Source organism: Lutra lutra, chromosome 5 (genome assembly GCF_902655055.1).
Source record: "Lutra lutra chromosome 5, mLutLut1.2, whole genome shotgun sequence".
Taxonomy (NCBI): domain Eukaryota; kingdom Metazoa; phylum Chordata; class Mammalia; order Carnivora; family Mustelidae; genus Lutra; species Lutra lutra.
In genome coordinates, this window is record NC_062282.1 from 120,406,536 (window position 1) to 120,427,580 (window position 21,045).

Below are 21,045 nucleotides of genomic sequence, written 5' to 3' on the forward strand. Positions count from 1 at the left end.
ATCATGACAGGCAGGACCACAGACAGGCATCTGAGCAGAGGCGGCGGTCCTGTTCCCCTGACCCTCTGCTGGCTTCGGTCTGATTCCTCATGCTTCTCTCTGGATACAGTCTTGACACCGGCCAATAGCACCCCCCGAAGCATGAGAAAACATGAGCTCCTCATAACCCTGCAGCTCTCTGGTTTCACCACACCCACCCTGTGCCTCTCACAAGAACCATCCAGAACTTCACAACCATACAGCCTAGCAGGCCTGGGGGCCCCATGCAAGGATGAATTAATTGGAACACTTGGTTGGTAAATGGCAGGACCCATATTCTACCCTCGGTCTATCTTGTCTACCACCTTGCCGACTGTTTCTGACTATCCACATGACTTGAGAGCTCATAGTCTCTGTTTTATACATCAGTACTTCATTATATTCTGCCTTATATCGTTCACTGATTCCTTTGACCAGTCTTCAATCAATGATGTTCAACATTTAGAAGACATTTAGAAACACCTAAGTGCTTATTTAAAATATATATTCTTGCGGTGACCCATCACCGATCAAGGTGATGATCGAATGCATCTATGGTTGAGCCATGGAATCTGCATTGTAACAACTTCCCTCCCTTCTCCACCCCCGTGGTACTAATTCAAGTTTCTTTATAAGAAACACTGAATTAGACTAAGTTCCTTGTGGGATAGACCATTATATAGTAAGCATGGACTAGAGTAGACATTTAGTAAATACTTACTGGCATTTTTATTTCAACTGTCATTTTATTGGTAGATTATCAGGTATATATACAGTGCCTTCAGCTACACATAACACAAACTCCAGCCAAAATGGTTGATTAGCTCACATTTTTAACAAGTTTGATTTAGAGACTTAATGTCATTAAGCAGGTTTTCTATCCTTCCTCCCTGCCATCCTTTTCTCCCTCATGATCACAAGATGGCTTCAGCAGCTCCAGACACCACACACAGACATGACAACATCCAGCAAAGAAGTAGGAAGTTTCTTCTTCTGTATCTCTTCTTGAAAGCAAAGAAACCTTGCCCAGAAACCCCACAAAAGGTTTCTCCTTTCACCAGACTGGCCAGAATTGTTTCACATGCTCCTACTTAAACCAATTACATCTCAACCCAGAAGGAGACCACCATGATTATCATGCCCAGCTGAAGGATATGGGGGATGGGAGGATCAACCAAATTAGGTAGAAGCTGTGGGGTGGGTGAGGGGTGGCTGTGAGTCCACTGACAATGTCTGCCACTGGGAACACCTAAGAGTACCACAAATACTCAATTTTGAGAGGAATGCAACGTCATTCACAAGTGTTTGTGTGGGATGGAAGACTAGGAACCAACCACTCTTTCACTGGCACCTTTAGGCTGCAGAATGTTGAGAGGCCAGAAAGAAGCGCTCACTCAAGGAAGATCACAAGTAAATCTGCAGTCTGCCACTAGGCTATGTGTCACCATCGGCAGGGCCTGACATCCTCTTCCCTTCCGCCTGTGACTCACACAGCCAATCCAGGGGAGCACTGTCAGCATGCCCGGGTTTTAGAGGAATGGAATGTGTGTGTGTGTGTGTGTGTGTGTGTGTGTGTGTGTGATATATCTATATATCTATAGATATACAGATATATTTATATATAAATATATATATTTCTGGAAAATCCCAAATGGAAATATATATATAATTAATTATAAATTATAAAATTTATAATTAAATTTATAATAAAATTATATAAATAAATATATTTTAGTCTGTATTTATATATATAAATAAATATATCGTCTGTATTATATATAAATATATAATATTATATAAAAATGTATAGTCTGTATTTATATATAAATAGATATATAAATAAATAAATATAAACTTATAATAAAATTAATTATAGATTTATAATTAAATTATAAATTATAATTATAAATTATAAATATATATTTATATTATATTTTTATAATATTATAAATTATAATATTATTATATTTATATTATATATATTTCTAATTAATTATAAATTATAAATATATATAATTAATTTCCAAATGGAAATATATATATATTTTCCATTTGGTATTTTCCAGAAGAACATACTTGAGTCAAATGAGTGGTAGAGAGAATTTAATGGAACCCTTAGCAAAGCCTTCTTTGTGCCTCAGATGTGCAGGTGAAAGGAAAGAAGAGCCTCACCCAGGCTGAGGCTACTTTATACTGCTTAAGAGGAGAAACTTGTAAACCTTGACGCTTTTCCAACCTGTAGCTTTATGGCACCATTCCCATCCCCCCACATCCCCAAATTTCCAACAACTGAGCCTTAAGGGAACAAACCTTCTAGCTAGAAACAAAAACAGTCAATAGATATTTATTGAGTACCTACTACATATCAGGCATTCTTCTGTGTTGGAGACAATGTAGAAAACAAGTTAGATAAAGTCCCTGCCCACAGGAAGCTTTCATTCTAGTGATAGAGGGCAGAAAATAAACACAAAGAAGTAAGATAACTTTAGATAAGGACAAATGTTGGGGAGAAAATGAAATGGGGTCTTATGATAGAAAGTGACTGAGGAGGGGACGCCTGGGTGGCTTAGTCGGTTAAGCGCCTGCCTTGGGCTCAGGTCATGATCCCAGGGTCTTGGGATTGAGCCCCACGTCAGGCTCCTTGCTCAGTGGGGAGCCTGCTTCTCCCTCTGCCTGCTGCTCCCCCTTGCTGTGCTCTCTCTCTGACAAATAAATAATAAAAATAATTTAAAAAAAGAAAGAGAGAAAATGACTGAGGAGAAGACGCCCTACACATTCACCAGTTTAAAATAACCCTCACGGCACAAGGGGTTTTCACAGTTTTCTAAGTTCCCTTTCTAGATCCTCCAAGGTTTTAGGACGGGGAGAGGATAGGAAGCCCGCTATCATGCTAGGTCAGCATTTGGGTCAAGACCATAGTGCGCCCAGAAATTTTACCCCTGAGCAACTATGTAACTCATTTCCTTTCAAAGTAAATTCAATAAAGAAAATTTTTAAAAAGACAAATCAAAAGTAGCCTGTCCTTCAAGAGCTTATCTGTGAAAGGAAAGAGGAATATATTCATGCCCGTAGGGGCTACCAGGATCTTGCATGTTTCTTTACCCTAATACTAAAGAGCCCTAGACTTTTGCTCTCTTCCTTTAATTTACTGTGTTTACTCTTCCACTGAAATTCTGGGTTCTTTGAGCTATCTGCCTTTGAGCTATCATTTCTTCCGGCTTAGAAGGCAACACTCCCTTCAATGTGGAATTTTCAGGCATTGAATTTTTATGGATCTAACTTTGGTTTGTTAGAATAGGTGGGTAAAGTATGAAATGATTCCTTCTTAGGGAACATGAAAAATGCATAATGTAAGACCAAGGCCAAAGTTAGATCTTCTTAGATGAGGTGTAAACCAGGATCTAACCAGGCAGGTGCTTAGAGTCCTCCCAAAGTTCCAAACTTCCCCACAGGGGAGACAAGACTGGAGTAGAAGTGAAGATGCAAGTTCTGCTTCCGGTTCCTCCAACTCATTCTTGTAACGCCACTGGTGTTGTTTCCTTTTCCTGACTAGGGGTCATTCTTTTCTTCCTGTGATTCCAAACACGCAGAGAAGTCAGCTAGAAGACAGACTGAACAACCAGGAGCGCACCATTGCGTTCCTCCTTGAACAAGCCTTCCGCATCAAGGAGGACATCTCTGCTTGTCTTCAGGGGACCCACGGCTTTCAAAAAGAGGAGTTGCTTGCCAGGAAGCTACTGGAAAACCATATCCAGACCATCACCAGCATTGTCAAAAAACTCAGCCAAAATATTGAGGTAGTTCTTTATTTTTCATATGTTGGCATCATTGCTTGACAACAATTATCAACCACTAATATCATCTTTCAATTATAGAAATGGGTCCCTATAGCTTAAGTTTAAATGATTACAACAAGTGGCCCCAGAGGTTAACAGTTCAACTTTTCAACTGCTCATTTATGCCAAAAAGTAGAAGGAAATTCTGTTCAAAAAGCATTTAGTGTTGTTCTGTGACAGAAGAGAGAATTGTTTAACAATATGTCAGATATTGTTTTTAGGTGCTCATTTGAATCTGAATCTCCAAGATTCTTTTCATGTAATTATGAAAAAAAACTTAGTGAACTTTTAAAAGGTATTTTATTGGTATTTAGCACATAATGAATTGATCCCTAAAAAGTCAGTGCGCTTCTCAAAGTGGTCAAAGATGTTTCTAGGCATAACAGTGTTAAGAAAGTGACAAGAGGTTAGTGGCTCATTGCCTTTGAGATAATGACAAAATCAAGTACAGCACTAGTGCTAAAATAAGATACCAATTTAAAAGTCAAAACTTGTTGGTAATTAAGAAGAAAATAGCATTCTCAGAAATAACAAAATGCTTCTAGAATGGTCTATATTTTTATCTGGGTGGTTGTTACATGGTTGATTATATTTATCAAAATCCATCCAGACATACACTTTGACTTTTACCTTTTAGTACATATTAATTATACTTCAATAAAATGTTCTTAACCTTAAGGAGGGAAAAGTTTCCAGATCAATAGAAATCTTGCTAAGAGTTTCTTTTCCCAGAATAATTGACTGTCATAGATTAGCTGTGAAAAAAGACAAAACATTTTCTAAAAACTATAAAATCCCAAAATATTTGCAGTCCTTTTAAGGGGTTGGCACTTATAGGGAAAATGAGGAGAACTGGTCTGTGTAGTAAACTGAATTAGAAAATATTTTAAAGTCTGTAGATAACATAATTAAAACCTTATCAAGAAGATTGGGATGCCTGGGTGGCTCAGTTGTTAAGCATCTGGCTTTGGCTCAGGTCATGAGCTCAGGGTCCTGGGATGAGCCCCACACTGAGGGCGCTCGGGCTTCTCCCTCTCCCACTCCTCCTGCTTGTGTTCCCTTTCTTGCTGTGTGTCTCTCTGTCAAATAAATACATAAAATCTTTAAAAAAATTATCAAGAAGAAACTATTAGGCTACCTTTAGTAAATAATTAAGACTATAGAGAAATAGATGTTATTCAGTGTTTTTTTTTTTTAAATGTAAAGTCATTAGCCTGGTCAGCTCTTGCAGACTGACCAGCAAGATAGTTTTGAGTGTGAGCTGAAGCTTGACTTGGGCCTTTGAAAGGGATGAAAAAAAATTGTTTTTAAACAACCATAATGGTAACACTTAAGTTGCTATTCCTTTTGATAACCAAATTATCTGTTTTTCAAGCTGGCATCTAATTACAAATTTTAAAATTAATTTAAACTCAAGAAAAGAATTTTATGTATAACATTGCTTTCTTGTGTTTTTTTCCCCAACAATTTATAAAAGCATATAATAATTGTGAAAACTTAGAAAAAAATTTTAAAACCTGGGGGCAAAAAATTCTCATAATTCCACCAGCAAATGGCAATCTCTACAAACAGCCAAAGTCATGTCCCTCAAGTCCTTCCACATTTCCCATTCAGGCTGAGACTACATTTATAAGCACCATTTTAATATCAAATTACATCATAAACTCATACATGTCATTAAAGGTTCTTTGCATGGAGCATGCACCATGATTTCCCAACTTATTATCTTAATATTAAAGTAACTTTGTGCATAAATGTATGTCTGTATTTAGCTTATTTCCATAGTGTATATTCTTAGAAGTGGAACTCCAGGGTGTGAACACTGGAAAAGCTCTTGATGCAGGCTGCCAAATACGTTTCCGGAAAGTTGATACTAACTTACACTTCCATTAGCATTATGTGAGAATGCTTTTTCACTGTGCCGATGCCAGCATTGAGATTTGCTGTTTTAACTTTGCTAAACTGATGGGATAGAAATGAGATCTTTCTTTTTTTTTTTTTTCCCCCCCACTTTCTAAAAGTGCCTATAACCATTTGCATTCTCTCTGTCAGTCATCTACTAATGCCTTTTGCCAGTTTAATTTTTGGAGTTTTAATGCTTTTTTTTTTTTTTTTAAAGATTTATTTATTTATTTGACAGAGAGAGGTCACAAGTAGACAGAGAGAGAGAGAGAGAGGGAAGCAGGCTCCCTGCTGAGCAGAGAGCCCGATGCGGGCCTCGATCCCAGGACCCTGAGATCATGACCTGAGCCGAAGGCAGCAGCTCAACCCACTGAGCCACCCAGGTGCCCAGTTTTAATGCTTTTTAATTCTTATTGATTTGTTGAGATTTTTTTTTACTAGTTAAGGATAATAGTTGGTGGTACCTTGGCAAATGTTTAAAACCAGCAGTGAAATATTTTCTGGCAGATAAAAACTTGGTTTGTCATGTTTACCTGTTTCCATGGTATTAATACTCTCACTGTGATTGATTTCAAACACCCAAACACCAAACACAAAGATGGGAGAAGATAGGCCTAATTGGCTTTCACCAGCAAGTCGGTGTTTATTGAAGAACAGAACTGAAATCCTTGGCCATAACATTTACTATAAATGTTTTTCCAGTTTGTTGTTTACACCTTAGTTGTATTTACAATGTTTCTATTAACTTTTACACAAGGTTAAACATTCCAGTATTTTGCTCGGAGATTTCTCTCATTATTTTTTAAGAATCAAAATATCTTCATTTAGAACTGAAATAATCACCTGTACTGTTATTTTTATGGTGTAACCTTTTATTTATATTTTCAGTCAACTTTTATAAAATCTGTATTGATGTCTGTCTGTAAGGATCTAAATTGATTGTTTTCTGAATAGATAACCAGAGATCCCAACACCATCTGTAAAACTCTCCCCCCTCCCCACTGTTTGTGAGCCTCAAGGATAGCGCCTTTCTTTCTTACCTTTATCAAAGCCTTCATTACATTACATTGATCTATTTAGGTATCCATATCTACTTAGCTACACTGATGCATTTATCCTTGTCTCATATGTTTCAGTGTTCAGTAGGGCAACTTCCCTTTCATTGTAATTCTTTACCAAAACAAAACCAAATAATATCTATTCTTTGGTCTGAATGTCTGTGTCTCTCCCCTCTCCCCCAAAATTCACATTTTGAAATCTCATGCCCAATGTGATGGTATTAGGAGGTGGGGGTCGCACGAACAGGACTAGTGCCCTCCTAATAAAACAAAAACAAAAACAAAAAAAACACCCACAGATCTCCCTTGCCCCTTCTACCATGTGAAGACATGGTAAGAAGTAGGCAGGCAATCTGTAACCCAGAAGAGGGCTCTCACCAGAGGGGGGCCATGCCGGCACCCTGACCTTGGACCTTCAGCCTCCAGAACTACGAGAAATAAATTCCCGTTCTTTAGCAGCTTCCCAGTCTGTGGTACTTTGTTAGAGCAGCCTGAATGGACTAAGACACCCACACACACGCAAAAACAAATAAAAACAAAAAACTCTAGCTAGTGTTCTGGACACTTCTATGTTTTCAATTAAAATTTTATTTGCCCTTCAATCTTCTCAGTCTGCCGAGTTTACAAATGAGAAAGATCCTGTGTATGGTCTTTAAAATTTCTATCATTCAAGTAAATAAATAAATAAATAAATAAAATTTCTATCATTCATTTGTTACAAAAACCCTCCTTTTCCTCAAAAAAAAAAAAATCATAAACATAAATTTAAACATAGTTCAGGCCCTATTCAAATAGGGCAATTAAAACATTTCCCCAAATCATGAACTTGTCTTATACTCTCACTTTTTATGAATAAATACAAATTATTTTATATATCTTCACTTCACATTAGAATTTGAATGTCAAGTAAGATAGAAATTTTGTCAATGGACAAGTAGAATTATTTTTAAATTTTTAACTTAATACTTACATATGAGTGTGAAAAAATTTAAACTACTATGCTTGGAACCACCAACCTGGTAGTATAAGACACTTAGCTCTATGTCAGAACTACTGAAGACATGACTAAGGATACTCAAGGGCAAAATCTGAACACACTTCAAACCACCCATCTCTAGTGCTCTCTAAAAAACCAAGAAAATAAATCTTTCTCACTCCACGTGATTTTGCTTGTGTTAGTTGTATTAGCTTCACTTTGTTTCTGAGTCAATCTGTAAAGGGTATTGCCTGATGCCATACAAAGATCCCTTTTTCCAAACCTACCACCAATTCTGAAATAGGTTTTTGTGGAAAAACTTTTATATCGCTCATGGCTGAATGGCACTCAGGGTCTTTACAGCACAAGAAATATGTTTTATTTGGCCCATATCGTGTTTATAAAAGATTTTGACTAAGATGTCAATCTTTAAAAATTGAAAGATTTAGGGGTGCCTTTGTGGCTCAGTCGGTTAAGCTTCTGACTCAGTTTTGACTCTGGTCATAGTCTCAGGGTCAGGAGATCGGCCCCGTATCAGGCTCCACATTCAGCAAGGAGTCCGCTAGGATTCTCTCTCTTTCTCTGCCCCTCCCCTCATTCATGCTTGTGCTCACTCTCTCTCTGAAATAAATCTTTTTTAAAAAGTTGAAATGTTTAACATAAAATCTAGATTTCTGGCTTGTGTTGAAATACTACTGAGCTATTATTCCTACCTGGCAACGGTCTGTTGAGATCAGGCCATCCCTGCCCCCTCAGGTAAGGCAGGGACTGCCTCTCTCTCTGATGTAGGACTCTCTCACTCATTTACACTATCAGACTACTTAGGAAAGGCATTCAATTTGATAGCCTCTGCTTTAAACTATATTTTCTTATCATGTGTGATGGGAAATTAATGGGAATTTTCGCTCAAATTTATAGGTTTTGGAAGACCAAATAAGAGCTCGAGACCAGGTGGCCACAGGAACTAATTTTGCAGTACAGGAGCTAAACACCAAACATGTTCAAGGAGTTGGAGATCTTCGAGGAAGAGTAGCCAGGTGAGAAGAAACATGCAGCAGATAGTCAGTTCTCGCCCACAGAATTCTCATTCCCAAATAAGTTCTATGTAGTAGAAAAGTAGATAATGTCTTTACATGAAGCTAAACTGACAAGGTGGTAATTGAGAAAGTGTATGCTAGAATTTGAAAGCCTCTCACCACCTGTGAGACTCGAGGGTTTTATAAGAGACCCCTTCTACACGACGTCCAGTTTGGTTCCATCTGAAAGTGACAAGGATGGTATGTCTTTATAGCCCTTGACTGTCCAAATACCAACATCTTATACAAAGACACAGCCCTCATAGCCACAAACAAAATTCCAAGATGTGTAAAATTCTAATTCTTCAAACGTTTAAAATATATAAGAATGACATATAAAAAGCTAACAAAAAAGGATTTGTTTCCTAATAGGATAAAATTTTGAGGAACATCTTTCAAATGCTATTTCTGAATCAAAAGAATTAATGCTATACAGGTTAGCAAAAATTTGTGGGTCTTGACAATGGCAGGACCACTTTAATAGGCATATAAAAGATCACTTGTGAATGGCTGACTATAGATACCTTTGCAACACTACATCTTCTTTCCTCCTTCCTCTCTCTTGGAATACCCAGCCTCCATTTTGTTAATCTGCTCTGAGATGTTAATGACCAAATAAGGATTAGTTGATCAATACCTAGGACAAACTTCTCTTAGAGTATCTATCCATTCGACTTAACAACAACAAAAAAGGGGCGCCTGGGTGGCTCAGTGGGTTAAGCCGCTGCCTTCGGCTCAGGTCATGATCCCAGGTCCTGGGTTCGAGCCCCACATCGGGCTTTCTGCTCAGCAGGGAGCCTGCTTCCTCCTCTCTCTCTGCCTGCCTCTCTGCCTACTTGTGATTTCTCTCTGTCAAATAAATAAATAAAATCTTTAAAAAAAAAAAAAAAACAACAACAAAAAATGCATTAAGCTCTATGTCGTATGCCAGCCTATGCTGGGATTCAGGGATTCAGCAACATGGTCCACTTTCAATTCCCCATGGCCCCAGGTTTATGATCTACCTGGGGAAACAAGCTCCAAATGTAAGGAATAAGATGAACGCTACGATGAGAGACTGTGGTGCCATGGGAATATCCAAATCAGATTGAGGCATAGGGAAGTCTTCCTGAAGGAGGTGACACCTGAGATGAGTTTTGAAGGATCTATAGAAGTTTGCTAGATTAGGAAGGATGGGAAATGCCCTTCATATAGGAGGAATAATACATGCAAAAGAACTGAGAGATGAATTACTGTGACAGGTTCAAGGGGATACCTGTGAGAAGTGTGTTTTAGTTTTGGTATCTGGGGCTTGCATTTAGGGAGAGATGGGAGATGGGGAGATGAAGCTCACAGGTGGTCCAGATTGGATGCTGAGGGATCTTGTGGGCCAAGGTAAGAGATAGGAATTTCATGTAGAAGGTTATAAGGAACGATAGGAAGATCGTGAGTAAGGAGATGAGTTATTTAGTGACATTCTAGTATTAGTCGAATTGCTGGGGTACAGAAAGGAAGCGTGAAAATGAAAGGGAGCCTATTGTAGCAATCAAGGTGCCAAATGTCAAGGGCTAAAACTAAAGCACTAGCCATGAAAGTCCAGAGCAAGTACCAGACATTAGGAAAACAGAATCTACAGGAATAGGACCTATGTGTGTACACACACACAGAGAGATGTAATTATATTATTTATAAATATGTGTTTATATGTCTAAAATATACAAACTTCTCAGGGCACCTGGATGGCTCAGTGGGTTAAGCCTCTGCCTTCGGCTCAGGTCATGATCTCAGGGTCCTGGGATTGAGTCCCGCATCGGGCTCTCTGCTCAGCAGGGAGCCTGCTTCCCCCTCTCTCTCTGCCTGCCTCTCTGCCTACATGTGATCTCTCTCTCTGTGTCAAATAAATAAATAAAATCTCTTAAAAAATAAAATATACAACCTTCTCTATTTCATTATATCATATTTGATATACACAAAGGAAATTTTATAATATTTGGGTAAGTCATGAAGCAAGATGATAAAACAAACACGAGAAAACCCACCATCAGATCTAGACGTGCCATGATTTTGCAAAGATAAACACCAAACATCTGTTTTGAAAAAACTTGGAATTTGGTTTCCTTTGGTGGTGTGCTGATGATGCCTCAACTATTTATTCTTTCTGCAAACTGCTCACAAACCTACTCTTCAATTTCTGTAAATCCTGCTTTACAAATAAGACAAAATAACAGATTTAAATGAAACTATGACATGAATGGAATAATATCAAGAACGAGATATGCAACTCTTTCTGCTCTGCTCTAATTTTTTGTCTCCTTTCTTAAAAATAAAATCTATTTATATTTAAAGTCTACAACATGATGATTTGATATATATATATATGCATACTCAAATGATTACTACAGTCAAGCTCATTAATATACCTTCTCCTCACGTAGTTACCATTTTATGTGTGTGACTAGAGCATCTGAAATCTACTTTCTTACTATTTCTATTCTTCAATACAACATTATTAACGATAGTCATCACAGTGTATATTAGGTCTCTAGGCATATTCTTCCTACCTAATTGCAACTTTGTACTCTTTGACCAGTATTTCCCCATTTCCCCCACCTCCTCACCCTGGATAAGCACTATTCTACCCTCTGCTTCAATGTATTTTACATTTTCAGATTCTCTATGAGATGATGTATTTTTTTTTTCTTCCTGTGTCTACCTTCATTAACTTAGCATAATGTCCTCTGGTTTTATCCACGTATTCGCAAATGGCAATGTCTCCTTTCTTGAGTCTAAGTAATAATCAGAATGTGTGCATGAGTGTGCCTGTGTGTGTGTGTGTGTGTATCTCACAATTTCTTTATCGATTCATCTGTCAACAGACACTTAGGTTGTTTCCATTTCTTGGCTATTATGAGTATTGCTGCAATGAATGTGGGAGTTCAGATATTTCTTCCAAGTACTGATTTCATTTCCTTTGGATATATATCCAGAAGAGGGGTTGCTGGATGATGTAATAATTCTATTTTCAGTTTCCTGAAGAACTTTCATCCTGTTTTCTACAATGGCTGTACCAATTTACATTCTTACCAACACTATACAAGAGTTTTCTTTTCTCCACATACTAGTCACCGTTTGTTATCTTTTTATTATTTTGATAATAGCCATCGTAACAGGTGTAAGATGATATCTCACTGTGGTTTTGATCTGCAGCTTCGTGATGATCAGTAATGTCAAGTACCTCTCATTGTACCTGTTGGTCCTTTGTATGTCATCTTTACACAAATGTCTACTCAGATTCTTTGTCGATTTTTAAATTTTGGTGGTTGTTTTAAACTAACTCTTTGTTTTCTATGGTCCCAAGGGACTAGCAAATGAGCCCCATCAGCTCTTAGAATTGGGTGATTTGGAAGCCAGTCTCTCGAGTGACTGTGTGGTTCAAACCCATCACTCCTCAGGGAGAAGCTGGGATTTCAGGGGTCCCCCCTCCAGTTGTAAGGAAGGCCCTGTGCCAAGAAAGGTGTTTACAGCATGAGTCTCAGCTTTTCCTACCTATTTCAGTATTTTCTTAGTTGCCTGATACATAGGAGTCTTTATATTAGTTTCTGGATTTTTCTCAGAGGTACCTCATCTGTGTGTAGCTGTTTATTTGGTGCATCCAGAGGAGAAGGGGAAACCAAGGGCCTCCTAGTCCTCCATCTTACTCTTCAATTGCTTAATTATCTTCCCCATGAATCTTAAGTAGTGATTTTAGGACAAGGTCTTATTTTTCCTTGAAAGGTCTGCCTTTTAGGAAAATTTCTTAAATCTATTTGTTAATCTGAGACAGAACCTGGTTAAAAGCCACGAGACTTAAACTCGCCAATCCTCTCCCGTTTTGTGTATTTTTGCCAGGCATGTGACAAATGGACAAGCTGAGACCGAATTAATGACTGTCTTTCCACATATATTGACCTTCATTCCAATTATATTTTGGCATAACTGAGATTAAGTTGATTATTCTAACATAATTCCTAGCAAACTTTCTACTGCTGAGTAATTCAAACTCAGTATTTAATAATGGCAATGTGCTTTGAATTTTGCAACTTATTTCCTATTCTAAAAGAAGTGGCAGTTTAAAAGCAAGTACTTGCAATGAGATGAGGTTCTCAAAGTTGTCTGGCCTGCTTTTGATACCCTCTCCTCTATGTGGTAGATGAGAGTCTCAAGGACAAATGAGGAAAAGCCAATATGTAAAGAATTCCCATAGGGATGGCTATGATTTACAATCTGTAGCCTCAGCCAGGGGGAGGCCAAACTTCCAGCCACATTTGGTGATTTGGGACTCGAAGAAAGATTTGCTTATGAAAAAATAATAAATTCCGTTGGTAGGTGACTAAAAACAAAAGTCATATTCTTTGGAGAACACTAACAATATCACGGATATTGTTAACTTTTTAAACCTGTGTGAGTAGGAACTTCTGATTAAAGATAGTTGAATAGGGGCGCCTGGGTGGCTCAGTGGGTTAAAGCCTCTGCCTTCGGCTCAGGTCATGATCCCAGAGTCCTGGGATCGAGCCCCACATCGGGCTCTCTGCTCAGCAGGGAGCCTGCTTTCTCCTCTCTCTCCCTCTGCCTGCCTCTCTGCCTACTTGTAATCTCTGTCTGTCAAATAAATAAATAAATAAATAATCTTTATAAAAAAAATATATAGTTGAATAAAAATATTTTCACGTCACTTCTCTCACTCGAGACAACTTAAATCCAGTTAAAAACATAGGAAAGGAAACAAAAACTCTATCTTTAATATAACTTGGAGGTTGCCACAACAGCAGACCACAAAGTCCACTTACCAAATACTGTGATGTCTGGACCAATGGAGTCCTCCCCCAACCTTAAACATAATGATTTGCTCCAAAACAAGAGTCAAAGTCCTAATAGGCCAAATAATTTAAACAGAGCAATATTACCTAGGAGCTCACATGGGAAATAGGAGAGAGAGGAAATGGCCGTTTAGGGATTCAGGTCAGTAACACAGAGTGGTTGGGGAGTGGAGCTGAGGATGCAATCATCCGGGACTTACCTCTGTGTTTGCAAATTAACACCTGAGAGACATACTGACCCACTATAGGCAGAATGGGCGGAGGCCTATAGCGTCACAACAGAGAATCCTAGGACTCAATGATGGGCTGTGAAATATACCAGTCTGGTGTTTGAGGACAAAAAGGCCTAGAGAAATAACAGATTTCATATCACAAACCTACGTGGAGGATGTGGCCTCACCAAAACACACTTGGCGACCTGCAGGTGGTCAGAATCCTTCAAAGATGTAAGAGTGATAATTAGGAAGAATCTAGGCTCTGCATAAAAATTGCCACCACCACCACCATCAATAGACGGACAGAGAAAAATGTAAGATTGCTAAACATACCCCAGTGAGAAGAATTAACCAGAAAAACACAGGACGACTTCAAACCAAAGGTTCTCCTGGTTTCAAAGAAGTTAAGAACAAAAGAGAGAGATAAAAGATTGCTGATTGAAGTCACGTGTACTCTTGCTCCTTCCCCAAGTCCCACTAAACCCACAGCAAAAATAATGTTTCTCTTTAAAACATACCCACAAAGACAGAGGATATCAGCATAGAAATCTTGAACCTAGAAAACAGGCAGACATGTGGAAACTGACTTAGAAGACATAATAAAACCAATTATAAACCTGTGTGATAAGCTCAGAATGATGTGGTTTTACAGCACAGAATTCTCAAAAGGCATAGGAGTTGGCCGCACCAGGACCCTTTGAAACTGGGAGCAAAGACAGGCCCCTGTGTCCAGGGAGACCTGAGAGCAGCAGGAAGGAGCAGAGCAAGGAGCCACTATGGTTTGTTATTAGGCTTTTAGTTTTTACTGGCTTCTAAACTATAGGCATGTTTTAGTTTCATAAAGTAAAAATAATTTAAAAAAAAAAAAAAAGAAGTGCTTCCCCCAAAAAGAGATGATCACATAAAAGAATGAGATAGAAGATGAACTAGAATTGCTCAGGATTAAGGTGGAGAAAAAAAAAAAAAAAACCATAACCCTGAAATATGACAGAGATTAAATATGCTTTGGAAGCCCTCCAAATAGAATAAATACAACTAAAAATAATACTAATTTATTTTTTAAAAAGCAAACATGAGCAAACCATAAAAAACAAAAAGAAAACGTTTTTCAATACAAAAATGACTATCAAAAATTGATATATAGAGCAGACAGGTAAAACTCATTCAACATAGACCCTACAGGAACTTCCTCAAGAAGAAAGAATGGATCCTTCAGGAAAAAACTGTTCATGGGTGTAAGAGATTTGAGCCTGTAGATCAAGACTGTAATCCCAGAAACATTGCTATAAGAACAATTCAGTCAAGATATCCTGGTTGAAGTGACTGGACATCAGGAATAAAGAATCATTAGACAACCAGGTAAACAAAACAAATCAGCGTGTGGCGTCAGGTTGGCGGTGAGTGTGTCTGCGTGGGAAGGCAAGAAAGAATAAATAAATCTGTTGATCGGGTAGGGGAGCTTCCTCAGTGCCAGGTTCTGGCTAAATCCTGTCTATTTGTTCCTCCTTTCATCCTTGAATAACGTATCAAGCTACAAAGTAGCAGATTCAATGCCAGGTCATTGTTGACACCAGAGACCACTTCTTAACCATTAGGCTACAAGGCACAGACCGCTGTCTCTGACGGTCGGACAAGGAGGGAGGGCATTGGGTGAGGAGTGGCACGGAGCCGTGACAGCAGCCACTGTTTCTGTGTAATCTTTGGGGATCTTAATGTGGATTCACATAAAATTATCCTAACTAGCTACCCCCAGAACTTGTTTTGACAACAACGGTTTCTACTACCAAACGGCTTTTGCCTATCACTGGTGCATTACAAGCCAGTTCCCATTTTTGATCAGATTTAATTCGTAATTTTTGTTCCCAGCATTCTCTCCCCACCACCCCCTCCCGCCCCCATCACGACAGTCCCCTGGTATCTCTTGAAGGGATTTCTCAGGCAAAATTACCATCTTACTCACTTCTGTCTCAGCTTTGGCACCAAAAATCTTAAGAAAAACAAATCCATTTCCAGATTCTAAAAAATATTGACAGCTATAAAACGAACAGTATTTATAGCACTCAGCATGACAACATGAAAATGTGCTTCCTAATAAATATTATTTGAGGACAGTCAAAAGAGTTATTTTATAAAATCACAAACCTCAAAGTGATCTCTGATAACTTTGTATAAAAGACACTGTCTCTCAGCGTTCTACATCCTATCTTTCATGCATATATGCGTGGATTGAAAGGATAATACAATATGCAACCCATCCTCTCCCAGGAGAAGCCTTGAGTGCTGATAATGCAGTGGGGTCCCCTGACACGCTGGGAAGATGGCTCATCTTCAACTCCAACCCCACTTCACTGGGGATATCCAATTGAGGGACTAAAACTTTATTCCCATGTTAGTGTGAATTGTTTTTGTCCTAATGGAAGACAACACTTGACTGAGACCCCTGGAGGGACAGGAGTTTTGATTGGCACTGAGAGGAGGCAAACGGTTTTTAATTTTTATTTATTTATTTTTTAAAGATTGTATTTGTTTGACAGACAGAGATCACAAGTAGGCAGAGAGGCAGGCAGAGAGAGAGAGAGGAGGAAGCAGGCTCCCTGCTGAGCAGAGAGCCTGACGCGAGGCTTGATCCCAGGACCCCGACATCATGACCTGAACCAAAGGCAGAGGCTTTAACCCACTGAACCACCCAGGCGCCCCTGGAAACTGCTTTCTAGAGATGGGTTGGAAGATGATGGTGACCTGGGACTCTGTAGCCAGAAGAGAATTGACAATCTTGGAGTCAACAAAAGAGACTAAATGGAGGAAAAGTGTGACTCAGAAGGCAATACAGAACAGGAAAAACTTCCGATTTTGCCTCACCATAGGCAGCAGGGAGTAATCCCAAAACATTAAAATCTGTTGGAACTCCTATGACCAAATTAATATATCAGACTGAAAATCTAAAATTCTCCCCATTTTCTCCCAATGTCTTCATCTACTTCCACGCAGTTCTTTGATTTTAATCAATGTTACCATTATCCAAAGTGGTTCTTCTCCCATCAGGGAAAAAAGAGAAAAAGGAAGATTTCTGCATTTGCTCCTCTATCTACTAACTCATCATTCAAAGAACTTTAGAACTTCTGCCATCAGGTCAATGCACATACCCTACTGTAGTATTAAAAAAATGTTTGAGCCCATTGATCTCACAACCCATTTTCATCTTGCTGCTAGATGTGACTCCAGCATTGTGAAGCTTTCTGGAGACATTCACTTCATCAGACACGAGCACCGGAAAACTGAAAAAACAATTCAAGATTTTATGTCTGCCCTAGAAACTGTTTCTAAGAACTTGGATGTGAAGGTAACTGAAAATATTTGGAACTCTTACGTTACATGTTACTGCCAGAAGATTGTTATAGCTTATCAAAATGCCTAGTCAAGTGGTAATATTTCAAAAGAACCCTTTTCTTCCAAAGAGTTTAAATATGACAGCTCGTGCATAGACCCCGTGAGCACTGTCAGTTGAATTAACAAATATTTAATGAGCGCTGCCTTTGTTCCAACACAGCTGCCCACTGCAAGCCCATGGTTCTTGATTCTCCTGTTGCTCTTATTGCCTTACTCTCTGGGTTTTTCCTCAAAGATTGTAGAAAGATTATAAGCAAAGCAATTTCTCATGGAAGCTATCATTATTAAAGATAGGAGCTAAATGTGAGTTGATTATGTTATATCCCTACAGTAGTCTATGTCTCTCACAAAGTAATATACAAATCCCTCATTGGCCTGCATTTAAAGGCTACCTCCACACTGGCCCCTGCTTAGCTCTGCAGCTCACCCCAGGTTTCCTGGCTCACCCCTCACTCCCAGTGATACTGAACAATGAGCAGGTAGGTCCCAACTCATTCTAAGATATTATATGGACTCCATACGATCTGTGTTCTTTTCTGCCTGAAATGCCTCTTCTTTCTCATCTTCCCAGTCAATGGCTTAACTAAAGGAGCTAATGCAAAATCTTCTGTGTCCTACTTTGTTCCATTCCCTCCCCCTCCTACCCCCCTTTCTTCCTTCCTTCCTTCAAGAGAAAGCCTGCAAGCAGAGGACAAGGGTAGGGGCAGAGGGAGAGGGAGAGAGAGAATCTTAAGCAAGCTTCATGCTCAGTGTGGACCCCAATATGGGGCTCAATCTTAGGACTCTGAGATCATGACCTGAGCCAAAATTAAGAAGGCAGCTTCTCTGGTTTCTGATTATACAGGAGATGTCTTTGTTGTTTGCTGTTGGCTGTTGGTTTGATACATGTTAAAGCACATTAAGGAAGTATTCATCAATTCCTACTTACTTGCATTAGTTTTTATTAGTATTAGTTTTTATTAGGACTGAATATTTAACTGTACAAGTTGCCTTGTAGACATGAACAAATGCCTACATCATCATATTGGTTGTTTTCTGGTTTGGGTTTTTATTTGTTCACTTGTTTACCTCTTTGGACTTCTAATGTGCTTTGTCAATACATTTCCCCAAACTGAAACATTGCAGCATTTTCTGCTATACAGTCATCAATAATCACTCAGCATCTGACTTTGCATCTAAGTTCAAAAGTGACATTGACTATAGTTCATCCTTTGTTTTTTTTTTAAGGTGATACATACGATATGTATCATTCACAAACCAAAACTATATAAGAAAATACAGGGGCGCCTGGGTGGCTCAGTCAGTTAAGCATCCAAGTTTTGATTTCAGCTCAGGTCATGATCTCAGGGTCGTGAGAATAAGCCCTGCATTGAACTCCACGATCAGCAAGGAGTCTGCTTGAGATGAGTCTGCTTGACATTCTCTCTCTTCTGCTCCCTCTCCCTTCGCAACTCCTCCCCCCACCATGGGGCACTCTCTCTCTCAAATAGATAAATAAATCTTAAAAAAAAAAAGTGTACACTGAGAATTTTCATGCCACTTCTGTCACCAATTCTCACATTCTTCATTTCCTCACTGAAACCATTTTTATTATGCTGTTGGGGAGACTTTCAGTATGCCTTTGTGCAGACAGAACCAAATGAAAATATATTCTTATTTCCCCCTCTTTACAAAATAGACAGCATATTATATATATTACTATGCACCTATTTTATCTTTTTTTTAAATGCCAAATTTTACTCAGTTAACGTACAGTGCAATATCGGTTTCTGGAATAGAGTTCAGTGATTCATCACTTACATAAAACACCAAGGGATTATCACAAAAAGTACCCTCCTTAATACACTTCAGTCATCTATCCCACTTCCCCCCCACCTCCCTCCATCAACCCTCAGTTTGTTCTCTATCATTATAACTCTCTTATGGTTCACTTCCCTCTCTCCCTCCCCTCCCTTCCCATATGTTCTTCTGTTTTCTTTCTTAAATTCCACATATGAGTGAGATCAGATGGTATTTGACTTTCTCTGACTGACTTATTTCACTTAGCATAAAAACACTCTAGCTGCATCCACATCATTGCAAATGGCTAAATATCATTCTTTTTATGGCTGAGTAATATTCCATTGTGTGTGTGTGTGTGTTCACATCTTCTTTATCCATTCATTAATTGATGGACATTTGGGCTCTCTCCACAGTTTACTTTCATTTTTTTAAAAGATTTTATTTATTTATTTGACAGAGAGAGAGAGAGAGAGAGAGAGATCACAAGTAAGCAGAGCAGCAGGCAGAGAGAGAGGGAAAAGCGGATCCCACCGAGCAGAGAGCCCGATGTGGGGCTCGATCCCAGGACTGTGAGATCATGACCTGAGCCGAAGGCAGAGGCTTAACCCACTGAGCCACCCAGGTGCCCCCCTCTCTCCACCGTTTTGCCATTGTTGGTAATGCTGCTATAAACACCAGGGTGCATGTACCCCTTTGAACCAGGGTGAATGTACCCCCTCTGAATTTTGTATCCTTTGGGTAAGTGCCTGATAGTGCAATTCCTGGGTCATAGGTAGGTAGTTCTATTTTAAACTTTCTGAGAAACCTCCATGTTGTTCTCCAGAGTAGCCGCACCAGTTTGCATTCCCACCAACAGTGTAAGAGGGTTCCCCTTACCCTGCATCCTTGCCCACACCTGTTGTTTCTTGAGTTGTTAATGTTAGCCATTCTGATAGGTGTGAAGTGGCATCTCATCGTGGTTTTGATTTGTATTTCCCTGATGATGATTGATGTGGAGCATCTTCTCATGTGTCTGTTAGCCATCTGATGTCTTCTTTAGAAAAGCATCTATTCATGTCTTCTGCCCATTTCTTAACTGGATTATTTGGTTTGGGGGGCATTGATTTGATAAGTTCTTTACAGATTTTGGATACTAACCCTTTGTCCGATATGTCGTTTACAAATATCTTCTTCTATTCCGTAGGCTGCCTTGTAGTTTTGTTGATTGTTTTCTTCACTGTGCAGAAGTTTCTTATTTTGATGAAGTCCCAGTAGCTCATTTTTGCCTTTGTTTCTTGCTTCTGGCAACATGTCTAGTAAGAAGTTGCTACAGCCGAGGTTGAAGATGTTTCTGCCTATTTTCTCCCTGAGGATTTTGATGGATTCCTGTCTCATGTTTAAGCCTTTCATCCTATTTTTTTCTAACTAAGCAAATATATCCTGGAGATCAGCCATATTAGTACATGGAGAGCTTCTTCATTCCTTTTTACTACTGTGTACTCTTCCTGTCTGTATAGTGGCTCATTTAACCAATCTCTCACAGATGGACATTTGGGCTGTTTTTAATATTTCTCTCTTTCAAATCAATGCTGCAATGTATAACCTTGCACTTATGTTATTGTGTATGTGCGCGTGTGTGTACGTATGTATGTTTGTAGGATCCCAACACCCAGAAGTGTGATTGCTGGGTCAGAGTACAGTGTTGCTATTTTGAAAGTTCTTGCTCTCTGTGGAGCTTTGACCATACTGCACAGCCACCAAAAATATGTAAAAATATGTAAAAGGTCCCCATTCCTCGCCAGTGGTGTTGACTTTTGAATTTGACTGTTCTTATAGGAAAAAGATGGCCATGGTCTCTGTGTTTCATTTAGTCTTTCTTATTGTGAATGAGGCTCATATCTTGAAGAGTTATTTGTATCTCTTATTTGGTGAGCTATCCATTCTTCTCTTTTATCCATTTCCTTATTGGTCTCTTTTTCTT

The 21,045-nt window shown here is 38.9% G+C and overlaps 1 protein-coding gene across 2 annotated transcripts in view; it reads left to right on the forward strand.

Moving 5' to 3' along the window:
- The window catches only part of FAM81B (family with sequence similarity 81 member B), a 48,342-nt gene that overhangs the window by 12,163 nt on the left and 15,134 nt on the right, over positions 1-21,045 (forward strand). For both annotated transcript variants that reach the window (XM_047730418.1, XM_047730419.1), the window contains exons 4-6: positions 3,572-3,815; positions 8,709-8,827; positions 17,127-17,256. In XM_047730418.1, the coding sequence (XP_047586374.1) occupies positions 3,572-3,815; positions 8,709-8,827; positions 17,127-17,256 (493 nt within the window). The remainder of the gene's footprint in view (positions 1-3,571; positions 3,816-8,708; positions 8,828-17,126; positions 17,257-21,045) is intronic.